We start from the raw sequence: 23,767 nt of genomic DNA on the forward strand, positions 1-23,767 counted from the left end.
GTGAACAAATTGGATTGGACCTTATTTGTATGTTTTGGAATTTGTAATTTGTTTTGTAATGCAACTTCCCTCCTTGATTGACAATTTCAAAATGACATCAAACTAAGTTGTTTGTATGGCCTAAGAACATAGATTTTGTTAACTCTATTTCCAGTACAAAAGAAAACATTGATATGCATTTGAAATGGCAGCATAACATAATTTGCACCCATCGCTTAGTTGTCATCCCATACATGTGCAGTGTCAGCTGGATTACAACAAGGATATTTTCGAGATTCATGTTTTTCTAATAAATTTCTTCTTTTAAAACCTTTACCGCACACAGAACACAAAAAAGGTGCTGAATCACTATGTTTGAAAAGCTGATGACTCTTTAAGTCACCTTTGCGTGAAGTTTTATAGTTACACAGTGTACACTGAAATTGTTTCTCATCTGAATGGGTCTTTAAGTGAGCGGTGTATACATATTTAAATCCAAACATCTTTCCACAAGTGCATGTGTAGTTGGCCTCATGACAGCCCTTTTTGTGTTGCTTAAGGGACAACTTTGAGTTGAAATGCTTTGAGCACTGATCACATACATGAACTTCATGCATGTGTGAGGATTCATGCCATTTCATGCCCAAAAATGTCTTTGGTTGAAAACCACAAATGTTGCATGTCTTTATACCCTTGTTTGTGTGGCTACAGCCATGTTCAATAAGTTTCCTTCTCTCGGAAAAACTTTTGCCACAATGACACTTGTAAGGATATTGCCCAGTATGACTCCTGGAGTGTTTCCTCAGTCCAGTCTTTGACTTATAAACCCTGTCACATACCTTGCAGATATATTCAGGGGGTTTCTTTGACAAAGCCTGGTCAGCATTTGATTCATTTCCTTGGTATACCCTTTCAGTATCCGTCCCAGTTGCAACTGCTGCATCATTCGCAACTTCACCAGTCGCCACATTCTCTGGGTCTGAATCAGTCGCTACTTCTGTTTCAGAACTTTTTAATGTCAGCCCACCAGCTTCAATACTCTCCAGTAACTGCAAAGCTCCTAAAACCATGGGAACATACAGAAAACCATCAATCATAATTTTAGGCACTAGTTATAGTATTATAATTGTATCCAGAGAATTTATCAATGCAGCAATTAATGTAATCTCCTGAGCAATACAGCCAGACAAACAAAGTGAAATTTGGTCCGGGGGTGGGGCAATAACCCCATTTAGTATCCCCAGCCTATTGTACTCACCCCCCCCCCCCCCCCGTTGACATGTTGGCACCCCGAGCAATTTGACGAGCAGATGGTGAAATGAGGTCAGTCACACCTTGGACATGAGATAGAACACATGAACTGGTTTAATGTCCCAAAATATTCTGGTAAAGGTACAATTCCCCTGTTGAGGCTATCGTGGATGAAATACTCTGGTCCTCATGTTTTGGGATTTTTTTCCTGCACCAGGGGATGAGTCAAGTTGAAAATTTCATGAGAATGATTTTCAAATCCCATGTATTAAAATTTTGGGGGTGGGGATGGGGGATCGGCAACTGATTGGCTGATTTCCTGATGCTCGGTGACGGACTGTATACCAGATACATGAACAACGGCCATTTACAACAGTACATGTATAAGAATAGGACGTCCTGCTCACAGGCGCTCGGAACGTTTCCTGGATAATATAAAATGACCTAAAGTGGGATCGGCATAGTTAGTCAGTCGCCGGTAAATTTCCCTACTACTCATATAATAACACAAGGTAGGAAAGCGTTGACACCATGACATCGAAACTTCCCGAAAATAACACGATTTTCCAAATTATATTTCGATCCGCTTCACACAACTCAAGCATGATATCGGTAGAAACTATCGATCGACTTACATTTCCTTTATTCGAACTAAAATGGGTTAAATCCTGTGAAAATCGAAACACCAGAGCAATATGAATCAACCCGTCTACGCGGATATTTTGAAGCAGAGGCCCGAGCATGCGTAAATGTTTGGAACTGCGCATGGGTGGAGCTTGCGCATGCACGAGCCTCTGCTTCAAAATATCCCGTAGACGGTTTCGATGTCATGGTGTCAACGCTTTCCTACCTTGTGTTATTATATGAGTAGTAGGGGAATTTACCGGCGACTGACTAACTATTCCGATCCCACTTTAGGTCATTTTTATTAGCCAAGAAACGTTCCGATCGCCTGTGGTCCTGCTAGCTTGTTCGCTTCGAAAATTGGAATTTCGATTTCTCTGCAAGTTTCGTAAAATGGTGGCTGAAACTTTCTAGAAATGAAATTGAACCTGAACCTCACTGATCGCGGCATATTACACAGCATAACTTGGTGATTTTGTTGAGAAAACGAGTAAAATACTTACCGGCGCTAACACTGCTTTTGGAGGCAGCCATGTTGTGTACGCCCTCAACATCAAAATATGTTCAAAGCTTGAGTTCTCGATGTCAAAACTAGCGGATTTCATTCCTGCAGCTAAGCTTTTCCTGACCAAGCTATGCTGCACGGTGTCAAAGCTGTGATTTTCATTAAAAAGCTACACTTTCATTGGTACCCCTGGTGAGGGTGAATATGCTGCAAACATTAGTGCTATCTTGGAAGGTGGTGTTGCATCCTTTCATAGCGCATCTGTACTTATATTGAGACAATGTGTTTATTTATTAGGCTAAATATTTTTGAAACGTTTTACAAACTTCTATAACAAACAATTACCTACTTGAACTTTCCTGTAATATAAACACTGAATTTATTTTTATGTCTTCAATCCAACAAAAATGCGAGGTATAAAAAAAGAAAACAATTCAACCATTTTTAAAAGATTGTTCATGCCACCCCCATCTCAGAACCCCGGAGTTTTAATGTAATATCATAATATAATTTTCAGTATTTTTACATGTCATATCATATCATAACAGTAATTTAAAACAATAATTTTAACAAACTATTATAAGACATGTTTCATTTCTAAAATAGCCAAAACATCTAAATCAAGAGTTTTTCAGGATTTACTAACAGCAACTATTTCAAAAACAAGTGGCATCAATGACTATTACTGACAAAGTGAGAATGTCACCGGTATAAATCCTATGTAATTCAACATTCACTACTTAAATTCAACCATGCATAATAGAGCACATCTATTGATCGACCCCATAAACCATGACACTGTAAACAGTGTGGGTCGTGACTGAAGCAAAATCGATCCAGATAGGGCACATTACATCACAGACTATTAGTGGGTCATGGTCTATTCATTTTGGTATGCCATTTTAAACATGGACATTGCTCTCTAGAAAGAAAAGTGGACTGACAATGAGACTCTGTATTACTTCCTGTTAATCTGCAATCTGCACATTCTGAATTTGCTTTGATATTATTTTATTACCGTACAACTAATATGTATACATTCCTGGATACTGTGATAAGCAATCATAGTTAAAAAGACTGAAAATTATTATATTCTTAACAAGTTTGCACGTACACTAGCTCGAGGTACACGCTGTTTCTTCCCATGCATGAACGCAATTAGGTTATTTAGCTTTAGCCAGCCCATTTGTATACGTGTATCACTAGAGGCACTTTTCCTACGAGTCGAACAATCACAACACATTCCAAAACGTTGATTGATGTAATAACAGGACCAGGTATGTTATAGTACATACCATTTCAAAATGGGACATGGCCTCCTTACAAATTTGTTGCAGGCTGTTGACATGACTCGCATTATGCCTCTAAAAGTTTGAGACTTTCTATAAAATGTACACTTATGTTAATATGTTGTGCAGGCAGGTATTAAATTGTTACTCGTACTCAGAATCTACTGAGATATCTCACCACACCCCTACCTATTCAGTGATGTGATCTCGTGCCGGACAAACAGAATGGTGTTGCCATTGGTAACACGAAGCCGAACAAACAACAGTGGGCTACGTTAGTCTATATTTATAAATATAGATGGCGTGACATGACATATCACCGCCATTTTCTGGGGCTTAAAGACAAGTTTTGCTCAGGATTACATGAAGTTGAAAAATGTGAAAATAATAGCAACTATATTTTAAGTGTACTTGTTTTAGTGGTTAGTGTGGTTTACTGAACTCGGAATTATTTCACTTTCCGGGTTCATGCAAACTTATAAATGAGCATGATTAAAGGGCCGAAAAGTATATATTACCGATAGAATATGAGCTTTTGCGCCGATGCGTTGTAAATCATTTGCCGGTGTTTGAGAGCGCCGTCATGTTAAACAAGCGTTTTCTAGCACGTAGCATCGTGGTTCCTACAAGTGGCAACGGTCCGGTCAAGATACGCCTAACTGAATCACAGAATACACCGCATATTTATATTGTAAATCTTTACAATACTGCGATTATTTTACTGTTATTTCACTATCCAATGAGTATACAATTTCGTGCATATACAGAACAACTCCGATCAACTTCAGTCTTAGCCACAACTTGTATTGTCAAACTTAGGTGAATAGAGCTCATACAATGTATGTATGTGTGAGTGAAATGTACACCGGTAAAAGACGATTTATTCATTCTGTGAATTTGCTTTTTTATTTGTCCAAAGCAAATAAAGCCGAATACTTGAATACCTTCCAGAGGATTTGGCTTTAGAGCTAGATTAATTACATTTTAAATATGCACACATTGTTTTTATACGACGGTTGATTTATTATAATAGCTTTCACCTGTTCTCGACTTCGCAAACAAGTCTAGGTCTGTTATAGCACATACCATTTCAAAATAGGGCATGGTCTCATTAGCACAAAAACAAAATTAGTGCGAGGCCGTTGGCATGTCTCAATGCAATGGCTTTAAAATTATGAGACTTTCTTTTAAATATATGTATATTCATATTTTGTTTTTAGCTTTAACTCGTACTTAAAATCTTTTGAGATATAAAAAAATGACCCCCAGCGTGCAAATGATGTGATCTTGTACCGGACTTACAGACAGGTCACATTGGTAAGATGAAGCCAGACAATCAACAGTGGGCTATATTCGTCCGAGTACAGTTACACATCTGCATTATACTCGTCACCTTGTCCACCACTTTTCCTAGAGAGGTTTCTGCCGAGAATGGAGGGTAAGTCATGATAAATATGTTTCACATAAAAAGAGTATCACATAAAATTGTAATGTATCTGCTCACTTCGAGTCTGATTTTAGCAAAATACTGGTACATTGCAAATAATTTTGTTATGGTTATAATTTGTGTTCAGGTTTCTTATTACATTCCAATGCAAGGACAATATTCATATCTTTGGTGACGTAAATATTTGCTTGGTAGACATGTTATTTAGTAAAATTAAATTCAGACACCAAATGCTTCTGTGACAAATCAACAAAAGATCTCTTGTGTGTTGATACCGTTGTGGTCGAACGTGGTTTGAAGCTTGGCCAATATGTCAGAGGAGCTGAAACAGTTCCTACGGTCGGGCAATATCGTGAGTATCAGTCCTATGGGAGTTCAACTTCGACGGTATATTAGATCCAAACTCTGTTCGAAACATGTGTATATGGAATTGTTGTTGGGCTCTGATACAATGCTCATGCAATGTCGTGTAACGGAGGTAAATATTGCGTACACATTTGGGATTTCTTGAACACATTTTGCTGGTATTGTGCTTTGTAGTACGTCGTAATTGGTTATGCAATATGTTATTATCTAATGATTATACTAATACGCTCAAGCATAAAACGATGCCTGTCACTTTAGGTCTTAGGTACGACGTTTAATGTCAAATGTGAACGTAGATTATACTTCTTACACCTTTACACCTGATTATTTATAAGTGTCAGCAAAATATACACCAGGTGGATGAAAAAAAATATGGAATATATTCATTTGCGTTTGTATTTGGACAGAAAGGCTACAACTCAAATATCTTCCGGCTAATTTACCTTAGAGCTAGATTAGTTAGATCTTAAATATGTTTACATTTATTTTTAATAGGTCTGTTATAGCACATACGATTTTAGAATAGGGCTACTACTTTCTTTTATTTTGCAGTCTGCAGATTCTGAATTTGCTTTGGTATTGTTTTATCGTAGTAGAATTTCTGTATACCTGGTTTATTTACACGGTTTATTTACGAATCAAAGATTATACTAAGACGTGTATGCGAAGAACGACACCTGATGCAACAAGAAGTTTGACACCATTTTTGTTGTTAAAGCCATGTTGAGTAATAGTTTTCGCGTGCCACAATTCATTATGTACAATTTATGAGAGCAATCACAATAAATTCCGAAACGTCTACGACTCGCACACATGTATTTTGCATTAACAATACCAGATCTATTAGAGCACATACCTTTTCAAAATATTTACCCCAACGTAATTTTGGAATAGGGCTACTACTTCCTGTTATTCTGCAATGTGCAGATTCTGAATTTGCTTTAGTATTGTTATAATACCGTAGAATTGAGGTCTCCCATCTACTGTACTGAGTAATCATAGTTAAAAGGACTGGAGATTTTCATTCACGTTTAGGCGTATATTGTCCCAATCTAACCGATGTTTCCTCGCATGCATAATAACAATTGGGTCTAATCGATATACAAATATCCGAGGTTTGCTTAAATCATAGCCGTAGTCTGAATATGAAATACGACCATTAGAAACTATACTTTAAGTTTAGTCAACAACACACAAACTTAGCTTACATAAAAACAAATCGTGTATAAAAAGCACGCACAAAAATGGTGTGTACATTTAAATATAGTGGTGTTTGAAATCGAGCAAAAATCATTTGCCAGAGATTTGAGAGCGCCGTTGTCATAAACAAACATTCAGTACATAGCAACGCGGTCAGAACGGTCAAGTGGCAACTGACAATATACTTTTTAATGAATTGTAAAGTTATCCTTGATGTTCATATTCAAAGCCATAATTTCAATTTGTGTGAACATGAAGGCGTGTAATAAAAACTGACGCGGTTCACTGATTATACATATTAATGTGCATGCACAAAAACGACGTCTAATGCTGCAAGTATTTTGACACCAATTTCGATGTCAAACTAATATTGATCGAGTGATAGCTTTCGCTTGCCACAATTTATTATGTACAATTTATGAGAGCAAGCACAATACATTCCGAAATGTTCACGACTTGCACCTGTAATAACAGGTCTAGATCTATTATAATAGCACATACCATTTCAAAATAGGGCATGATCTCCTTATTTATATTTTGTGTCGGCAGATTTTAAATTGTAACTCGTACTCCACCTTATATATCATCCAACCCCTATCTACTCAACGACGTGATCTCGTGCTGAACAAACATTTAGATAAGATGAAGCCAAGCAAACAACAGTGGGCTACATTAGTCTATATAAATACAGATGTCGTGACCTGACATATTACCGCCTTTTTCTGGTTTTGCTCAGAAGTACGTGAAGAATAAAAACGGGAAAATAATAACAACTATACTTTAAGTGTACTGTTGGGTGTGGTTTATTGAAATCATAAATATTTCATTTTCCGAGTCCATGCAAACATATGGATGAGCATGAGTAAATAGAGTTTATGCCCCGGTGCGATTATTTTACTGATATTTTACTATCCAATGGTTATACTAATACGTGCATGACTGTACAGAACGACGCCTATCATTTTAGTCTTATTTATCCACGACTTGTATTGCCAAACTTATGTGAATGAAGCTCATACATTATACACCTCTGGTTACATATAAGTGTTAGTGACATATACACCAGATGAATAACACGAATTATTCAATCTAACAATTTTCGTTTTTTATTTGGTCAAAGCAAATAAACCCTACAATTTAAATACCTTAAGCTTCCAGTGGATCTGACTTTAGAGCCAGATAAATTATATCTTCAATACGCATACATTAATCTTTATGCGACTGTGGAGTAATAGCTCTCCCTTGCTACAATTTATTATGTACAATTTAAGAGAGCAATCACAATACATTCCGAAACGTCCACGACTCGCACATGCATTGTGTAATAACAGGCCTAGGTCTGTTGCAGCACACACCATTTAAAAACAGGGCATGGTCTCTTTGCTCTGGAAAAAAGTTCGTGTGGGGCTGTTGACAGGACACACACAGCCTTTAAAACAATGAAATGTATATTTATATTCATATTTTGTGCAGACAGGCTTTAAATTTTAACTCGTACTGACTCGTACCGTGTTCTTCTGATATATAAAATTTCACCCCGCCCGGCTCGTTTTCTTCACATCAACAATTTATTTGTCTGCTGATTTATTGAACTCATAATTGTTAGGTTTCTGAGTTACATATTACGAACCGAGTCGCCCTTATGCTGTAAATAAAGTTAGTTTTCTCTACTCAAGGCTGACCTTTCCCCGTGGACAAACCAACGTCACTTTCGTAGACATATGCAAATCCTCGTGTTTCCTGTTCAGGTAATTTTTACAAGTTACAACATATAAGGGAGAATTATGCAATATCGAGTGGAATTTATTGCAATTATAATATACCAGTATATTAATAATTCGATAAAACAAGTAAAGCAACGTTTACCCGCATCTACTATAAGATTGTGATTATGGCCCTTGAACATGAATATTTATAAAAACAGTATGTAGTTGTACACTGAATGCTCACAAATTCAAATTAAATACAAACCGCGTGAAAACGAAACGGAGCCACAGTGAATATAATAGCGTATACACAAAAAATAGCATAACAAGAGATGACCTTTCTGAACTTTTACTGTGTGGATATCTCTAGGGGCGGGTTTTTCCTACGAGTCGCCAAAAGTCGAATGAAGGGATTCTGCGAATTGAGTCAAGCCTCTTTGCGAGTTTTCCTACGAGTCAACGGTGGTACGGTGCGCTAACTGGTACATTTTGTCTGCAACAAGTACAGTCAGTTTAGTAAACTTGTCTGTTCATAAGGGATTTGTCAGTCACTTCGGCCTAGGGGGGTCGACAGATTCCATTTTGCAAGCTGTAAATCTCTATTGACCCACCCCTATCAAATAAAAAAAGTGGGTGACCCATCCCAACATTATATTTTAAAACGTGCTGACCTTCCCTGAAAAACAAAGAAACATTAACAGTTTCGGCTCTGACATGATTACAAAATGTATTATATGTGCATTGAAAATATCACCATGGTGACTTCAGACTTTAAATAAAATAATCTAATATAAGCAGCACATGGACTTGGGATGTGTTTAAAACTTAACTGTATAATTGGGGTTCTAGCCGCATTGCATAATCTGTTAGTTATTCGGCAACTTCAACCTCAAAATATTTAGCCTATAACATTTTTTGCATTATCAAATTTATAGGCAAGATAGGTAATAGTTATTATTAAGAACATATTTGTACGATTAAATTTTTTATATTTTGTTCTGAAATATTTTTTTAAAAATATATGCATAAGCGCGTGTGTGAATTCTGTAAAACATGGTGACCCCCTATTCATGATATTAAAAACAGGGTGACCCCCCTATTCGCAAAATAAAAACATATAACCCCTACTGATCCACCGACCCCCCTAGACCGAAGTAACTGACCAATCCCTTAAAATCAGAGAAAACATTTTTTCAATATGTAAAGTCTGTGAGACTGCGGGTTATCACAATACGATGAAAATAATAAATCGACAATGACAACATTGTTTTCTGCGAGGGAATCTCAAAACCACAGTCCCTCTATCAGGGTCCCTATATCCATCTAATTAATGCATGGGTTAGCGGTAGCAATCCTTGTACTGTATAATGTTCGTTTATGCTTAAAATTTGAAACTGAGTCGTGAATTTCAGCAGTTATCTGCACTTTTTCTGATCCACAACCCGGAATTTCGGCGAGTCGAGTCCATTTTGTTCACTAGTGTTGGTTCGCGTTCAAAAATAGGACATTGCCATTACATACATGGCTGTACACGTGTAATGAAATCCGTGTATGTCTCTTGTCGTAAGTACAGAGTTTGTGGAATCTCGTGCACAGTATAGTGTACGTATATATTTGCTTCGTCCAGAGTTGACGCGGCGACAAATATTCAGCTCTACAACAAAGGAGGTTGTTAAAAGAAAAAGAACACTGTCCAGAATTTAGTTCAGCCAAACCAATTTTTTTTAAATAAATATAGTAAATTGTGTAATTCTGAAAAAGATGTTGTCATTTATTTTAGTTCGGAGCTGGATGTAACGATAATGGGAAATATTTACATAGCCATGGCGAGTTGCGACAACAGACAATGCATTAAATTTGCATGCGGTTTGGAGCTGGTGCAGATAACAATAGTCTTGCATAAATTAATGGATTGATATACACCTAGTTTTTTTATGTACCATCTTGTTTTCCTGGAACCCTCATAGTTTTTGTGCTGCGTATGGTTACAGTGAATTATGCTCTGGAGAAATCGGGAAATCCCTTTTAATTATCATGTTTCTTACACAAAAACGTGCCCGTGCGTTAATTAGTAGGACTCCTCTATCCAGTGATCGACTGTGTCAAAACTTAAGTCGACGGTAATGCTACGACCGCCGTAACATTGTCAGCTGGATATATGACTTTTTGGTGACTAAATTGCATACATTTTGAATCCCCGGTTAATTATAAAATAAAAACAAACGACTATTTTCAGAAAGGGCATCGAAGTAGGCAACGAGGTGCTGTTTTTAAACACCGCAGAAAATCATGCACTCTGCGCCGCCATCTTGGTTACCTCATTCGGAATTCCTACTTATTACTCAGGATGCAGCGCTCGCGATGGGCTACGTGCAATGTGTCGCCATGGGCGGCGATCCTCGGTAAATGGCACTATGAATAAGGTATTTCCAAAGGTCAGGGTTAGTTTTCATAAGAAGTCTCTTCTACAGTTGAATAAATCTTGCTTTAAATAAACGTTTACAGAAGTTCTTTTTTTCAGCGCGAGCCCATTTAATTTGTTTTGATACTTCACCGGCACTTGAATAATAAAAAAACTGCAAATAGTCTAGTACTCTAATATGTGTTTTCGGATGCCTCACTCCTAAAACAATTGCTAAACACTAACGCTAAACAGTTGTTAACGGCTTGGACGCCGTTGCGTTGCGTAGTCTGAAGTGCAACTTGGGGTAAACAAAAGTTCGTCTTCAGATACTGGCAGTGATAGATATCAATTATCTAGCCCAATAAAAAGTCTCGATTCACGTCCCCGGAGGCTCCGTTCAATTGCGACTCAAGCGTAACGGTGTATCAGAACAAAACAATTAATTCAGAACAGTACTCCTTCAGCACTCTTTTCACTGATATTTGTAAGAGTGTTTTTTTAGGCAGGGCGCACTGTAAAATGAAGATCCGAGCAAATTGGGTTCACTTAGGTTTGATCAAAAACATTAGAAAACAGCGTATACTGCAGTATATTTTTACCTTGCCCGTACCATCAAAGATGGAAGGGAAAGGTATATTAAGGGAAAAAAATTGTCCGGCGTTGTCGTTGTTGTTGTCGTCGTCATCGTCGTCGTTAATAATTGTTATTGTGTGCATAATAACTTTACTAATTCTATTCCAAACTTTATCAAACTTGGTCACCTTATTCATCAGTATAAAATCTTCCCTGAGTTTGAACAACAGATGTCCTGTATGAAAATATCATGCAAAAATTGAGAAAATCTGATAAAATATTTTGACTGTTTCTACTTGACTGATCACTGGTAATACACATCAAAGGTCACTGATCTCAGTGGAAATATGCATTGTTGTATGTGTTCAATGAAGCAAATGATTTATCTTGTAATAATATCCTTGGTAATGTATTTCAGAATCCCATACTGGGTTTCAAAACCAACTTATGGAGAGATTGCACAGTCTGACACACATTTGCAAACCTACCAATAAAATCTTTACAGAAAACAAGATGTCAGAAAATCAATATAAGCACTCCTATGAGATGGGTGCCTAACTTTGATCAAGATCTGAAGCTAATAGAAAATCTGTTTAGTTCAAAGTTATCAAATCAAAAACAATACATAAAAATACATTAAAAGCAAAACATTTCATCCACATTTTAAAAAGAAAATTATTCTAAAATATATGTATTCTGTATTTGACAAACAGTTCATTCGACAAATGAAAACTCACAGGAATATCTTTCAGCTATTAGAACAGAATGATAGACTTTTTATAATACTAGTTTAAAAACGCATTTCAAAGATTGCAGTGTTTGAAGATGTAGATTCTCAGGAGGCAACAGTACTGTTGACTTCTCCCTCCACTGGACACCAACTAACTATTTAAGTTGATTTGCATACAAAGTAGAGCTTGCAACACGATAGCTATTCATAAAGGCTGTTTTTTTTACTTTTCATATAATACAGTAGTCACACAATGAGGCAGTTCATATATGTCACAGTGAATCATTAATTTTTGACAGACACCTGTACAAAATACAAGTACCAAAGCCAGCTAAAATGTTCTGTTATCTTGCATGTTTTATGAATCTATTCACATCTAAATGCAGCACTTTTTTTGCAATGAGACATTTGTTTTTATACTAAAATATCTGAATTACTTTGAATAAAGCTATAAAATTATGTCCCTTAAAATAATTAAACAAATAAGGCACCAATGTTTTTGTAACATATTTACATCTTTTAAGGACATTCGGTAGACTGATTCCCCACTGTTGGTTCAACCCCAAAACTTGTTTGTATTCAAAATTAATTATGACAATGCATATTCATATTGAAATAAACTATGGTAAAGGGAATTATATTATATAACAAAGGGCAAGGTCACCAGAGTTCAACTATGTTTTCTAATGTCTTTGGTTTGAACCAAGTATTTGAATATGATATCGCCCCTTACGAAGTATCTTGATTCTCCTGTCTGCCAGTTACAGTAACACGTGTAAAAAAGTGGCTTGACTTGACTCGAAGTATGCCTTCAGTCGATTTTTTACGACGCGCAAGAAAACTCGCAAAGTAGCCCAACTCGACTCGAAGAATGCCTTAATTTGACTTTTGGCGACTCGCAGAACTCGCAAAGTGGCTCTAAAAATAACCGTATATAAATGGTGACAGTACCTCTGACAAGTTTTGTCATTGTCCTGAGGTATGTTTGTTGGTGTAAGATCGAATGCTCTCCTCGTTTTAGTGACTGGACACGTACATGATATGCCTTGTCTCAACTCCGACCGACTGTGCATGCCATCGTTATAATACAGTGGTGGGGACAAGTCTGCAGCTTTCAAAATTATCTTCATTATCTCCCCTAATTTACCCCTTGTGGAGTATTACAAAACCATGTATCGTCGTCTAATTCTGCGTCATCCCGTGATCTTTGAAACAGATGGCAATTATACGGGTGAAATACACATACACCAACATATCGAGTTAAATTCCCTGGCTTTAATACCTCTCAAAATAATCACAAGAAACTAAGCACAGAAAAATACAATGAATACCTTCAATTCAGGATGTTGAAATGGACGACATTCAATGGCTTCTGCAACACAACAATGAATAAATGCAGGAGTCTTGCTTGCAGAGGAACGCTGGTATTCTGGAGGGCACTGCTGAAAACAGGATATCGCAGAGCAGTTCATGCAAGTCTCACAGAATGATGGTTGCAACCTTTATCACCTGTCACACAATATCGTAGCAGCAACACACAGGATACTTGGATGAAATGATGGCCCCTGACTGTCCTCAGTCTGTTCAATTTATAGGCATAAATGGCCCAGATTCAGTGACACCACCTGGGTTTCCACATGAGCCAATAAGAATGTGATCTTGCTAGCAGCTGTGTCACACAGGCAACTCAGTAGATCATAGACATCATTTGTTATTCGAATAACAGCACACCTGGTAGATTCCAATTGTCTTTCATGTGAACACCCTTTGTTATGTAAATGATAAGCACACTTGGTAGATACCAACTGTCCTTCCAGAGTTGAAAAGAAGTATGACCTGTCAATCATCTTTATGACAGTTATCAGACGGCAATGCACACCGTTTGTCCCAATGATTATATGGTAATGACAAAAACATAGGATAAAGGATGCTGACATGCTGACACCAGTTAAACAAACAAATCGTGTTTTATCAGTTAGAGGTTCGCAATTTCAAAGTTACAATACGGAGGACTTGGCTTGTTTTACCAGCAAACACAGCGGTTTGGCGTTCGTTTAGGTTTGTGTGGCAAACGACGATCACACAACGACCGACGCTCACAACTTAGATCCCGGCATTAACAAAAAGCAATATTATCATAATGGTTATATAACTTTTCAAAATTCAACCACTATATTTCCCTTAAAATCAAATACTACTGGTTTTATGTATTTTCGAATTAAACCTGTATCAATTCATGTTCCAGGAGCACTTTGGTTCAGCGTAGCTGTGCATTATCAGCTAATATACCCTTAATGGCATACACATATTTTGTGTTTGTACCAATCAAATTGAGATATTAACACCATCAATGTAGTGGTATAATATAATATGAGGTTATTGCGAATATACAGCAAAGTATCTGAGTGCATACTTCGCAGTATCCTCGTAATAACCTTATGTTTCTTCTCATAATAACTTATGTATAATATTATCATATCCTTTCCCCAGGAATACGTAAAGGAAATTCAAAACGTTTAGAACAGATGTAGCGAACTTCTTTGTGTGGGGTCCGGTCAAACCCTGAGGGCAGCCATGTTTGTTTTTATTCCTAGAGGACGCTTACGCGCGTAATCATTCCATATTTGGAATTCGCATTTCCTAATATGGTAGGATGAAAATACCCTGTAAAATGTCACAAATTTACAGTACGCTGTAACATATGGCGTTACAGTGACATTATATTATATTTTATAGTTATTATATATAATACGAGAGGTGTTCAATAAGTAATGCCCCTGACCCACTTCCAGTTGTGTGATTTAAATGAAAATTTGCATGTGTAATGATTTACATCTCTATGGGTTATGTTGCAAAAACTCTGAAGCTCGGAACTAATTGTGGTTTCTGATTTACATATGTTTGAACTGATTCTGATGTGAAATGGAGCCAGTTTAGTGGCGCGCAGTGATCCGTTTTTTGTATTTTTTTAAGTACGCACACCAAAGGAGACTTTGGAGGAAATGAAAGAAACTTATGGTGATGATGCCCCATCATATGACCTTGTAAAACGCTGGCATCGTGAATTCAAACATGACCGGAAGTCTGTGGAAACAACACCCAGGTCTGGTCATCCCTCTTCTGCCATTTATGAGGCATCTGTCCGTCAGGTTGAGGCAGCCATTTTTGAAGTTCGATGCATTCGGTGTGTGTCAAACAATCATTCATGACCATTTGCATAAGCATATTTGCCAGATGGATTCCCAGGTTACTCACACCTTTCCAGAAGCAAAAACGCCTCAAGCGCTCGAGGATAAATTTGAAGATGTTTTTCAAAAGACTGATTACACAGGATGAAACTTGAGTCCATCACTATGATGCAGAGACCAAAGCCCAGTCAATTCAGTGGAAGCACTTGGACTCACCACCTCCAAAGAAGGCAAGGGTGCATTCTTCCGCTGGCAAGATCACGCTCACAGTTTTCTGGGACCAGGACGGAGTAGTGATCACAGATATCCTGGCAAAGGGCACCACAATTATAGGAGCCTATTACGCTTCGATTTTGATGAAATTAATGAAGCTATCAAAATCAAGAGGCAGGCCAAGATCAGCAAAGGTATCCTCCTACAGGACAACACTCCAGTCCACAACTCGCATGACGCCAGATCAGAAGCACGGGCGTGTGGCTATAAATCCTCCCCCATCCTTCTTACTCTCTGACCTCTGACATTCATCTCTTCACAGTCTTAAAGTTGTTTTTGAAAGAAAGACGTTTCCCAGATGATGCAGCCTTGATTTCCGAAGTTACAACGTGGTTGGAGGATCAACCTGAAGTGTTCTACAAAAACGGTATTCAGAGCTACATCAAATGATAGGAGAAACGCATAACTCTGGGTGGTTCCTATGTAAAGAAAGACTAATAAATGTGCCCAGTTTCATTAATCTTCTGCTATGGGTAATGTGTCAGGGACATTACTTATTGAACGCCCCTCGTATATATATATTATTCTATTCTATATATCTTAGCTACAGTAAAAGACACTATTTGTTACTATCTAGGAATAATCATAAACACTAGAGATAGATAGAGATTTGTTACAGTTGTTGAATGTACATCTATGTAGCTATGGTTTCTGCAGTAGTTATTTGGTGAACAAACAATAAGTTAGTGCATATTGTAGAATATCTTCTCTGTTAGACTATCTACAGGGATCATTCACATTCAGATATGGTACATTTAGTTTTTGAACAATTTTATATAGTTTAATGTTTATATACAATACATGGATTTGCATATGAGGCAAGAGGCCAGCCAAATTATGTTTTTATAATGAATATTCTACCACAGCTATTTTTATATAAGTACTATCTCCTTCCTGAATATTATGTTTTCGCTTAATCTTAGTAGCGTTGGTAAATTCAAAGTCACTATCGTGAGTCAATATGAGCACAAGTTATAACTGTTTGCCACAGAGTGTCATTGTAACATTTATGTCACCAATCTTGTAATATCTTATGATAAACAAAACTAGTCACTTTCATCTTAGGCGGTAAAGTGAACTGTTCATGCCATCATGTTTACATGTTTACTGTCATATTTCACATTGCGAAGTGTAACCCAAATCTACACATTTGTGTAAAATATAAATGTTTTGTTAGGTTTAATAGGACCACAGATTGTATATTACGTGAAGTAAAGACAAGAGCTGTGTTTTACACAACAATCACAAGCTACAGTTCTCGTTATACAACAGAATGCGGAATATTCAACTGGGGACGATGTACTCGATATAGGTCAGTAACAATACATCTATGTTGAACAAATATCTTCGTGTGAAATTCTTTTTTTTCGACTTTCAGGTTAAGTAAATGTGAAAATCAAATAATATGATATCCAAAAGTGTCACGGTGTAAAGCCTGCTTATCGCAATTGAGAGGTTCACCCACAGAACTCACACTAGATAGGGGGTTCTTTCACTGCTAGTATGGGGTAGACAAGACTATAGTACTGGAAATGAAATACACATACACCAAAATATCGAGTTAAAGCTTCTGGCTTTAATACCCCTCAAAATAATTACAAGAAATAAAGCACAGAAAATTCAATGAATAAAGTCACTAAAATAGGGGATTGCTTAGGGAAGTGTGCATTGGTGATAACTCACAGTTCCAGGATGTATCGACAACAGTCAATGCCTTCTGCAACACAAAAACGAGGAAATAAAGGAGTCTTGCTTGCAGAGGAACGCTGGTATTCCGGAGGGCACCGCTGAAAGCAGGAGATCACAGAGCAGTTCACACAAGTCTCACAGAATGATTGTTGTGGCCTGTATCACTTGTCAAAAAATATCGTAGCAAAACACACAGGAAAGCAAGTTGAAATGACGTACCAAAACTGTCTCGAGTCTGTCCAATTTATGATTTAGTGACACCACCTGGGTTTCCACATGAGCCAATCGGAATGTAATCTTGCTAGCAGCTGTGTAACGTAGGCAACCCAGTAGATCATAAACATCCTTTGTTATTCAAATAACAGCACACCTGGTAGATTCCAATTTTCCTTCAAAGTTGTAAACACCCTTTGTTATGTAAATTACAAGCACATCTGGTAAAACCCACTGTCCTTCCAGAGTTGAAAACAAGTATGACCTGTCACCTTTATGACAGTTATCACAATGCACACCGTTTCTTTCTATGATGCCATGCACACTTCCATTTGCAGGGTTTGTGGTAATATGGCAAAAAGCATAAAATAAAGGATGCTGACAAAAAGGAATATATAATATGAAATATTGATGCGTGCACGTTCTTGGGTATGACAACGGAAACTGCACTGGTCTTAACACTGCTTTGTTTCTTCTTCTCACCATGTACTATTTTTTTGTGATTCGTTTCATGGGTTTGTTGTTGATGCAGTCTGCATATAAGGATAACATAACGTTCACGTCTAACGCGTCGTGTTAGTGGAAGTAATATGGATCTTTTTCTCCAGCTACAACAAATATCAATACTATTTGTTATATATTGGCGAATACTATATATTTTATTTTCACATTATAAAATACTTTTTTTTCCAACTTTTAAGAACGTCATATCGGACGTTATCAAGTTATATGACGGAGTATTACTATGAATATACTACTGGAGTGTGTAATGGACACTGTAATAATTAAAGATGTGAAGGTAGGTTTGGTGTGGTACAAATATATATAAGTTTATGTATAACACCATTATCTGTTTATCAGACATACCTGGGCATCCATCACCTATTGTCGGTTACTAATGTACATTATTAGTTCTCGTTTGAATGAATTCTTCAAAATGGAACTTATATTCAGTGCATGAGTTCATCCTTGTCGGGCATCCATGGACTGATTACTTAAAATCGGACAACTGTCATTCGGCATCTGGATCTCGATCGTATTGATATTATTTTGTTGTCATTAAATTTATTTGTCATCATGAAACAGGTCTTCCTGTTTTTCATTTCGAATTAAAAACAACTGATTGATGTTCAGTTTGTGTTCAAGAAACATATCGCTGACATGCTTTATCCAATCATATTCAAAATTAATATGTACATCATACATTTTATCACACATAATTACTTATACTTATGTGACGATTAGATTTAAGATGTTGGATTGGTAGACTGGCAAAGTCGGGACTTCTTTTGGGTCATTTGTTCATTTAGTCCTATTAGCGTGATCACCAAAACTAAAGAAATCCCGACTGGGCGCATCTGCGGGCATTTGACTACTATTAATTATTCATGATGTCATTGATCATTAATGAGTAGGTGTGTGAAAGTATACATGACCTTTTAAAGGTTGATTCGATTCGATCGCAGAGGAGGATACTTTAACTTTTTAAGTGTGAAGGCATATATATTTTCATTCATATGTATTGAAAACAAATCGATTTAAATGTCCAATGTATATAAGTAGTCGTTCAGTAGAGAAATGTCACGTACATTGACATAAATAAGATATGACGTATACAGCTGCACTCTGATTCGCTGTCAATGCTATTCAACACCCTTTAATTAGCATAATCACCGGAGTGATTCCGCTCCGGTTTTCACTACAACGCAGGGGGTCGTCTGCAAATGCGTCCACTTGGGATTTCGCGATCACGTTATATTTTTTTTAAAAACAAAAAAGAAGTCTCGAAGTTGCCAGTGTAGTGGATTGGCAGAAATTTTAATTTTGAACATTCATCGAAATCAAGCGACTATCAACATTTTAGTCGCGTATGAATAAATGTTTTCAAACTTGTTCGTTTTTTATATTGGATTTAGCATGACCGTGGACATTTTGTTTTGTTGAATGCTGACATTCTTCGATCATACTCAAATATTACATATACGTCATATCAAACATGTGTGTGTTTTCGTTTGTCGATCAGATTCACGGTGGCCAAACAAAAATAACCATTTTATCAAGAATCAAGCATTTGGTCGATTTTCGTCATGCTATCCTTTTCTTTATTTGTGTCTGCAAATTAAATAACATGGTCTATGTCATTAACAATGTCTTGTTTAATTCCGTAATAAGTAGTGATTTATCACCTGCCTAAGTGTACTAAGATGTACACTTTCTCATCAATGTAAAACTTTGAGTTTTGCCAAAGACAAATTTACCTAATTGTGTTTTAAATGTTGTTTTCAAAATTTTAATTGACGCTCAATAATATGTGGTATTCAGGAACTTTTGTCAAGAGTGAGTTAAATCCTTGAAACTACCTGAACTGCTTTCCAGCGGAGTGCAAAATGTGATGATTGTTATTATTTATTCTCTCTAAACTGGCGAGAGATACGCTGTCATACTTATACACAATGTGCAATGTGTTGCAATAAGGTGGACGTATACATAAATGCGTGAATAATTGTTTAGGTGATATTTTTTACAGAAAATTTTATTTAAATACCAAAAAAAGCTTTTGAAAATTGTTGTTTGCTTAATATTTCTCAAAAAAAGTAAGTTGAGAAGTAAATTGAATTGCATACCAAAATATCATTTTTAATTACAAAACTTTAAGTAACATGAAGTTTAACATATTAGACTGCATTTAAGGTTTTTATTATATATTTTTACAATTATTTCACCTAAATTACAATCCAAACAGTATAAAAATGTATAGTTTATTCTTCTTACTGATTTCACTATGTAGTGTGGTGTTACATGTCAGTTTTGTTCTTGTCAATTGTTTTATCAATCGTTCTATATCGTTTGTTTTGCGTTCCTTGGACTTTTTAATTAACCCAAAGACATAAAACAAATAGCAAATGGTATTATTATACAATAAATTTCGATTGGTAAGTATATATAACAGAGAATTCATATCAGGTGTTTAAAAAAGTGAGTAAACGCAGTCTACAGTCTACAGGATACAGTCTACTTTATGATAACAGAACATGTGAAGGTAAGTGCAACGGGAACCTGTGAATGTAAGTGCAACAATGCTAACGTCCATGAATGCTTTCCTCCGAACTAAAACTTTCATAATACGATATAATGTACTCTCATGTTTTTAGATATAAACGAATGTGCACTGAGTGGACATGGTTGTCAACAAACGTGTAACAACACTGTAGGAAGTTATTATTGTTCGTGTATGAATGGTTACACCCTTGCTATTGATGGAATGTCATGTGAAGGTATGGCTTAATCTTTTCCTGTAAGCTTGCTGTAACAGTTTTTTTGTTTTTGTATCAAAGACAGTTGGATTAGTCATAATTTACATATAATGTGAATAAGAAATTATACATGTATTTTACGCTGTAATATAGACGAGAATGAATGCATTCAACTTAGCAACGACTGTGAACATGACTGTCACAACACAGTAGGAAGCTACTATTGTTCATGTAGAGATGGATATACTCTAGGAATAAACGGAACAAATTGTGAAGGTATATAGTGTTATTATTCTATATAGATTAAACACTGCTATCAAACTGTGTGCACGTTATTTTGATGTTCTCTATTTTTATAATTGTTGAACATATTGTCTTCGCCCTTGCAGAGCCCGTGTGTGTATATAAGTATATGTATAACAGGAAATTAGCTAGGCCTTCCAAACTAGTCATATATGTCTTCATGTGACTTGCAAACCTTGTCTCATAGTGGTACAAAGATCAAAGTCACAGATTGTTTTTATATTGTTTTGAAATATAACTAAAATAACCATCATCTTCTAAATTATCATTCATATTCCTCATGCCATCCAAATGAGATGTCTACTATTTCCGGAAACATGGTCTAATGTCAATATCACAGTATGTGTATGTATCTTCAGTATTGAGCTTCAATGGCGATTTTAACTTCGCATACGTTTCGCATGCAATTTGCATGATCTGGAACAGTTGTTGGTAAAAGGAGCAAAATTCAAAATGTGATGCAAATAATTATTCACAAAAATGATGCAATATGGATGGAAACAGGATGTATTTTGTAACATTGTTGTTTGATAATGAAGGTCAATGATCGTCACAAAACTAAAAACAATATATCATGAATAATTTCAACAGATTTATTTAAAAAAATAACGTACTAAATCCAATCCACTTCTAAATACTAATTCTTATCATTAACAACAAAGTTTAATACCATTTTTGAAGGTTTTATTTTTTAAACACATAGTCAGCGTTCTGATATTGCAGACTGTAGCATAGTATGAAATATCCTTCCATACTGACGGCTAACTCTTAATGTGACATACATTTTTTTGGAAATACGATATAATGTAGCTTCATGTTTTTAGATGTAAACGAATGTGCATTAAATGAACATGATTGTCAACAAACGTGTAACAACACTGAAGGGGGTTATTATTGTTCGTGTGTGAATGGTTACATTCTGGCTATTGATGGAAAGTCTTGTAAAGGTATGGCTTAATCTTTCATTATAACCTTGCTGTAACATGTTTTTTGTATCAAAGCCAGTTGGATTAGTAATAACTTACATATAATGTAAATGGAAATTTATACATTTCAATATAGACGAGAATGAATGCATTCAATATAGCAACGAGTGTCAACATGACTGTCATAACACAATTGGAAGCTACATTTGTTCATGTAGAGATGGTTATGTACTAGGAATAAACGGAACATGTGAAGGTATATAGTGTTACTTACATAATCAACAGTACTATGGTGTGTGTATTTTTTTAATTTTTTTATACATTACTTACAATAATTGCATTTAAGGAATGTTTTGGCTTTGCTATATGCAACATAACGTAGACATCATCGTGTATTAGAAATACAATTTTAATTAATATTGTGTCTACTGTTAAATGGTGTTTGTGAACCTGGATTGGTGAATGTGAACCTTATAACACAGGTTCTTATATATTGCATTTCAGTACAAAATGTCTGAAACATTAATAGTTCATATGTCTGCCAAAATGTGCCCCGAAAATGGGTTCTTTTCTTAGTGTCTCTGGTTATGATGTCAATGGTGAATGTTGGTATTTCTATTTAGATGTCAACGAATGTATCGCAAGCAATTGCCAGCAGACCTGTCATAATACACATGGAAGTTACTTTTGTTCCTGTGAACACGGTTATGAGCTTTCAGATGATCAGAAGACGTGCACAGGTATCTATATGCAATCTCAATACAGTAACACATTCTAATATAAGTAGCGTTTTAAATGGGACTAGTGAACAGTTGTACACCATGTGAATATCTCAGTTGTACAACATGTGTATCTCGTATTTATACATCAAGCATATCATACGTCCGCCATATTTGACGTGAGCATGACAAGCTTATATTCCACAAGGTATGGGTAATCATTCATGCTATTTTTTTTAGAAAAGTCAGTATTATCATCCGAATGAGATAATATTAATGTCAACCAATTTACATTGAATTTACTTTGATTATATGTGTGCACATATTTTCAAACTTAGCAAAACTTTTTTTTCTTACTACATGCAAAACTCCTTACACTCCAATTAACAATTTTGAATAAACGGCCGATTCCCCCCGATCATCACCCATTTCTAAAAGATACACACAAGAAACGTGTCAAATATGTCATACATAATTAGTACCAACATTTGAACTAATAGATTAATATGCGCGACTTGTCGTACAATATGGTTTATATTGCTGTAAGAGCCAGAAAAAAATACATATATTTTCAGATATTGTTTCATCAATGATTTATTTTGTGACTCTAGCTTTTATGGCATGAAATTTATTTTGATCCAAATCGTTTCTATATAGATATGGATGAATGCACCTATGGAAATGCCTGTCAACAAAACTGTCACAACACAATAGGAAGTTACTTATGTTCATGTGGGCATGGTTATCTGATAGCTAATGATGATAGAAGTTGTGAAGGTATTATCCTACAAAATTAATGTGTGCATTTAAACGTGCCTTCAATATCAAGTGCGATCTTAAAACGGGGTCTTGATCAACAATGAAATTCTAGAACTGTAACTCCTTGTAACAACATGTTTTCCGAGGTCTAAAAAACGTTATCATATATTCATATTACAATGAACTCTACAGAGTACCATACATCATTTCTATTCTTTAAATGAATTCACGAGTACCCTTATCTATTATCCCGAAGACGTCAACGAATGTCTTTCAAATAATGGAGATTGTTATCAGATTTGTAACAACACAATTGGTAGTTTTTTCTGCTCTTGTTTTACTGGTTTCACTATAGGATTTAATGGTCAG

The 23,767-nt window shown here is 36.0% G+C and overlaps 1 protein-coding gene across 1 annotated transcript; it reads right to left on the reverse strand.

Moving 5' to 3' along the window:
- Nucleotides 1-215: 215 nt before the first annotated feature.
- LOC102808544 (zinc finger X-chromosomal protein-like) lies at nt 216-1,076 on the reverse strand. The gene has a single exon (XM_006812460.1). It carries the CDS (start codon nt 1,074-1,076, stop codon nt 216-218), a length of 861 nt encoding a protein of 286 aa, XP_006812523.1.
- Nucleotides 1,077-23,767: the final 22,691 nt, after the last annotated feature.

This window comes from Saccoglossus kowalevskii, chromosome 10 (assembly GCF_978046115.1).
Source record: "Saccoglossus kowalevskii chromosome 10, keSacKowa6.1, whole genome shotgun sequence".
Classification (NCBI taxonomy): domain Eukaryota; kingdom Metazoa; phylum Hemichordata; class Enteropneusta; family Harrimaniidae; genus Saccoglossus; species Saccoglossus kowalevskii.

Bases quoted from the DNA above. Each gene is read 5' to 3' on its own strand.
- LOC102808544 (XM_006812460.1), bottom strand. From the start codon at position 1,076: ATGATTGATGGTTTTCTGTATGTTCCCATGGTTTTAGGAGCTTTGCAG.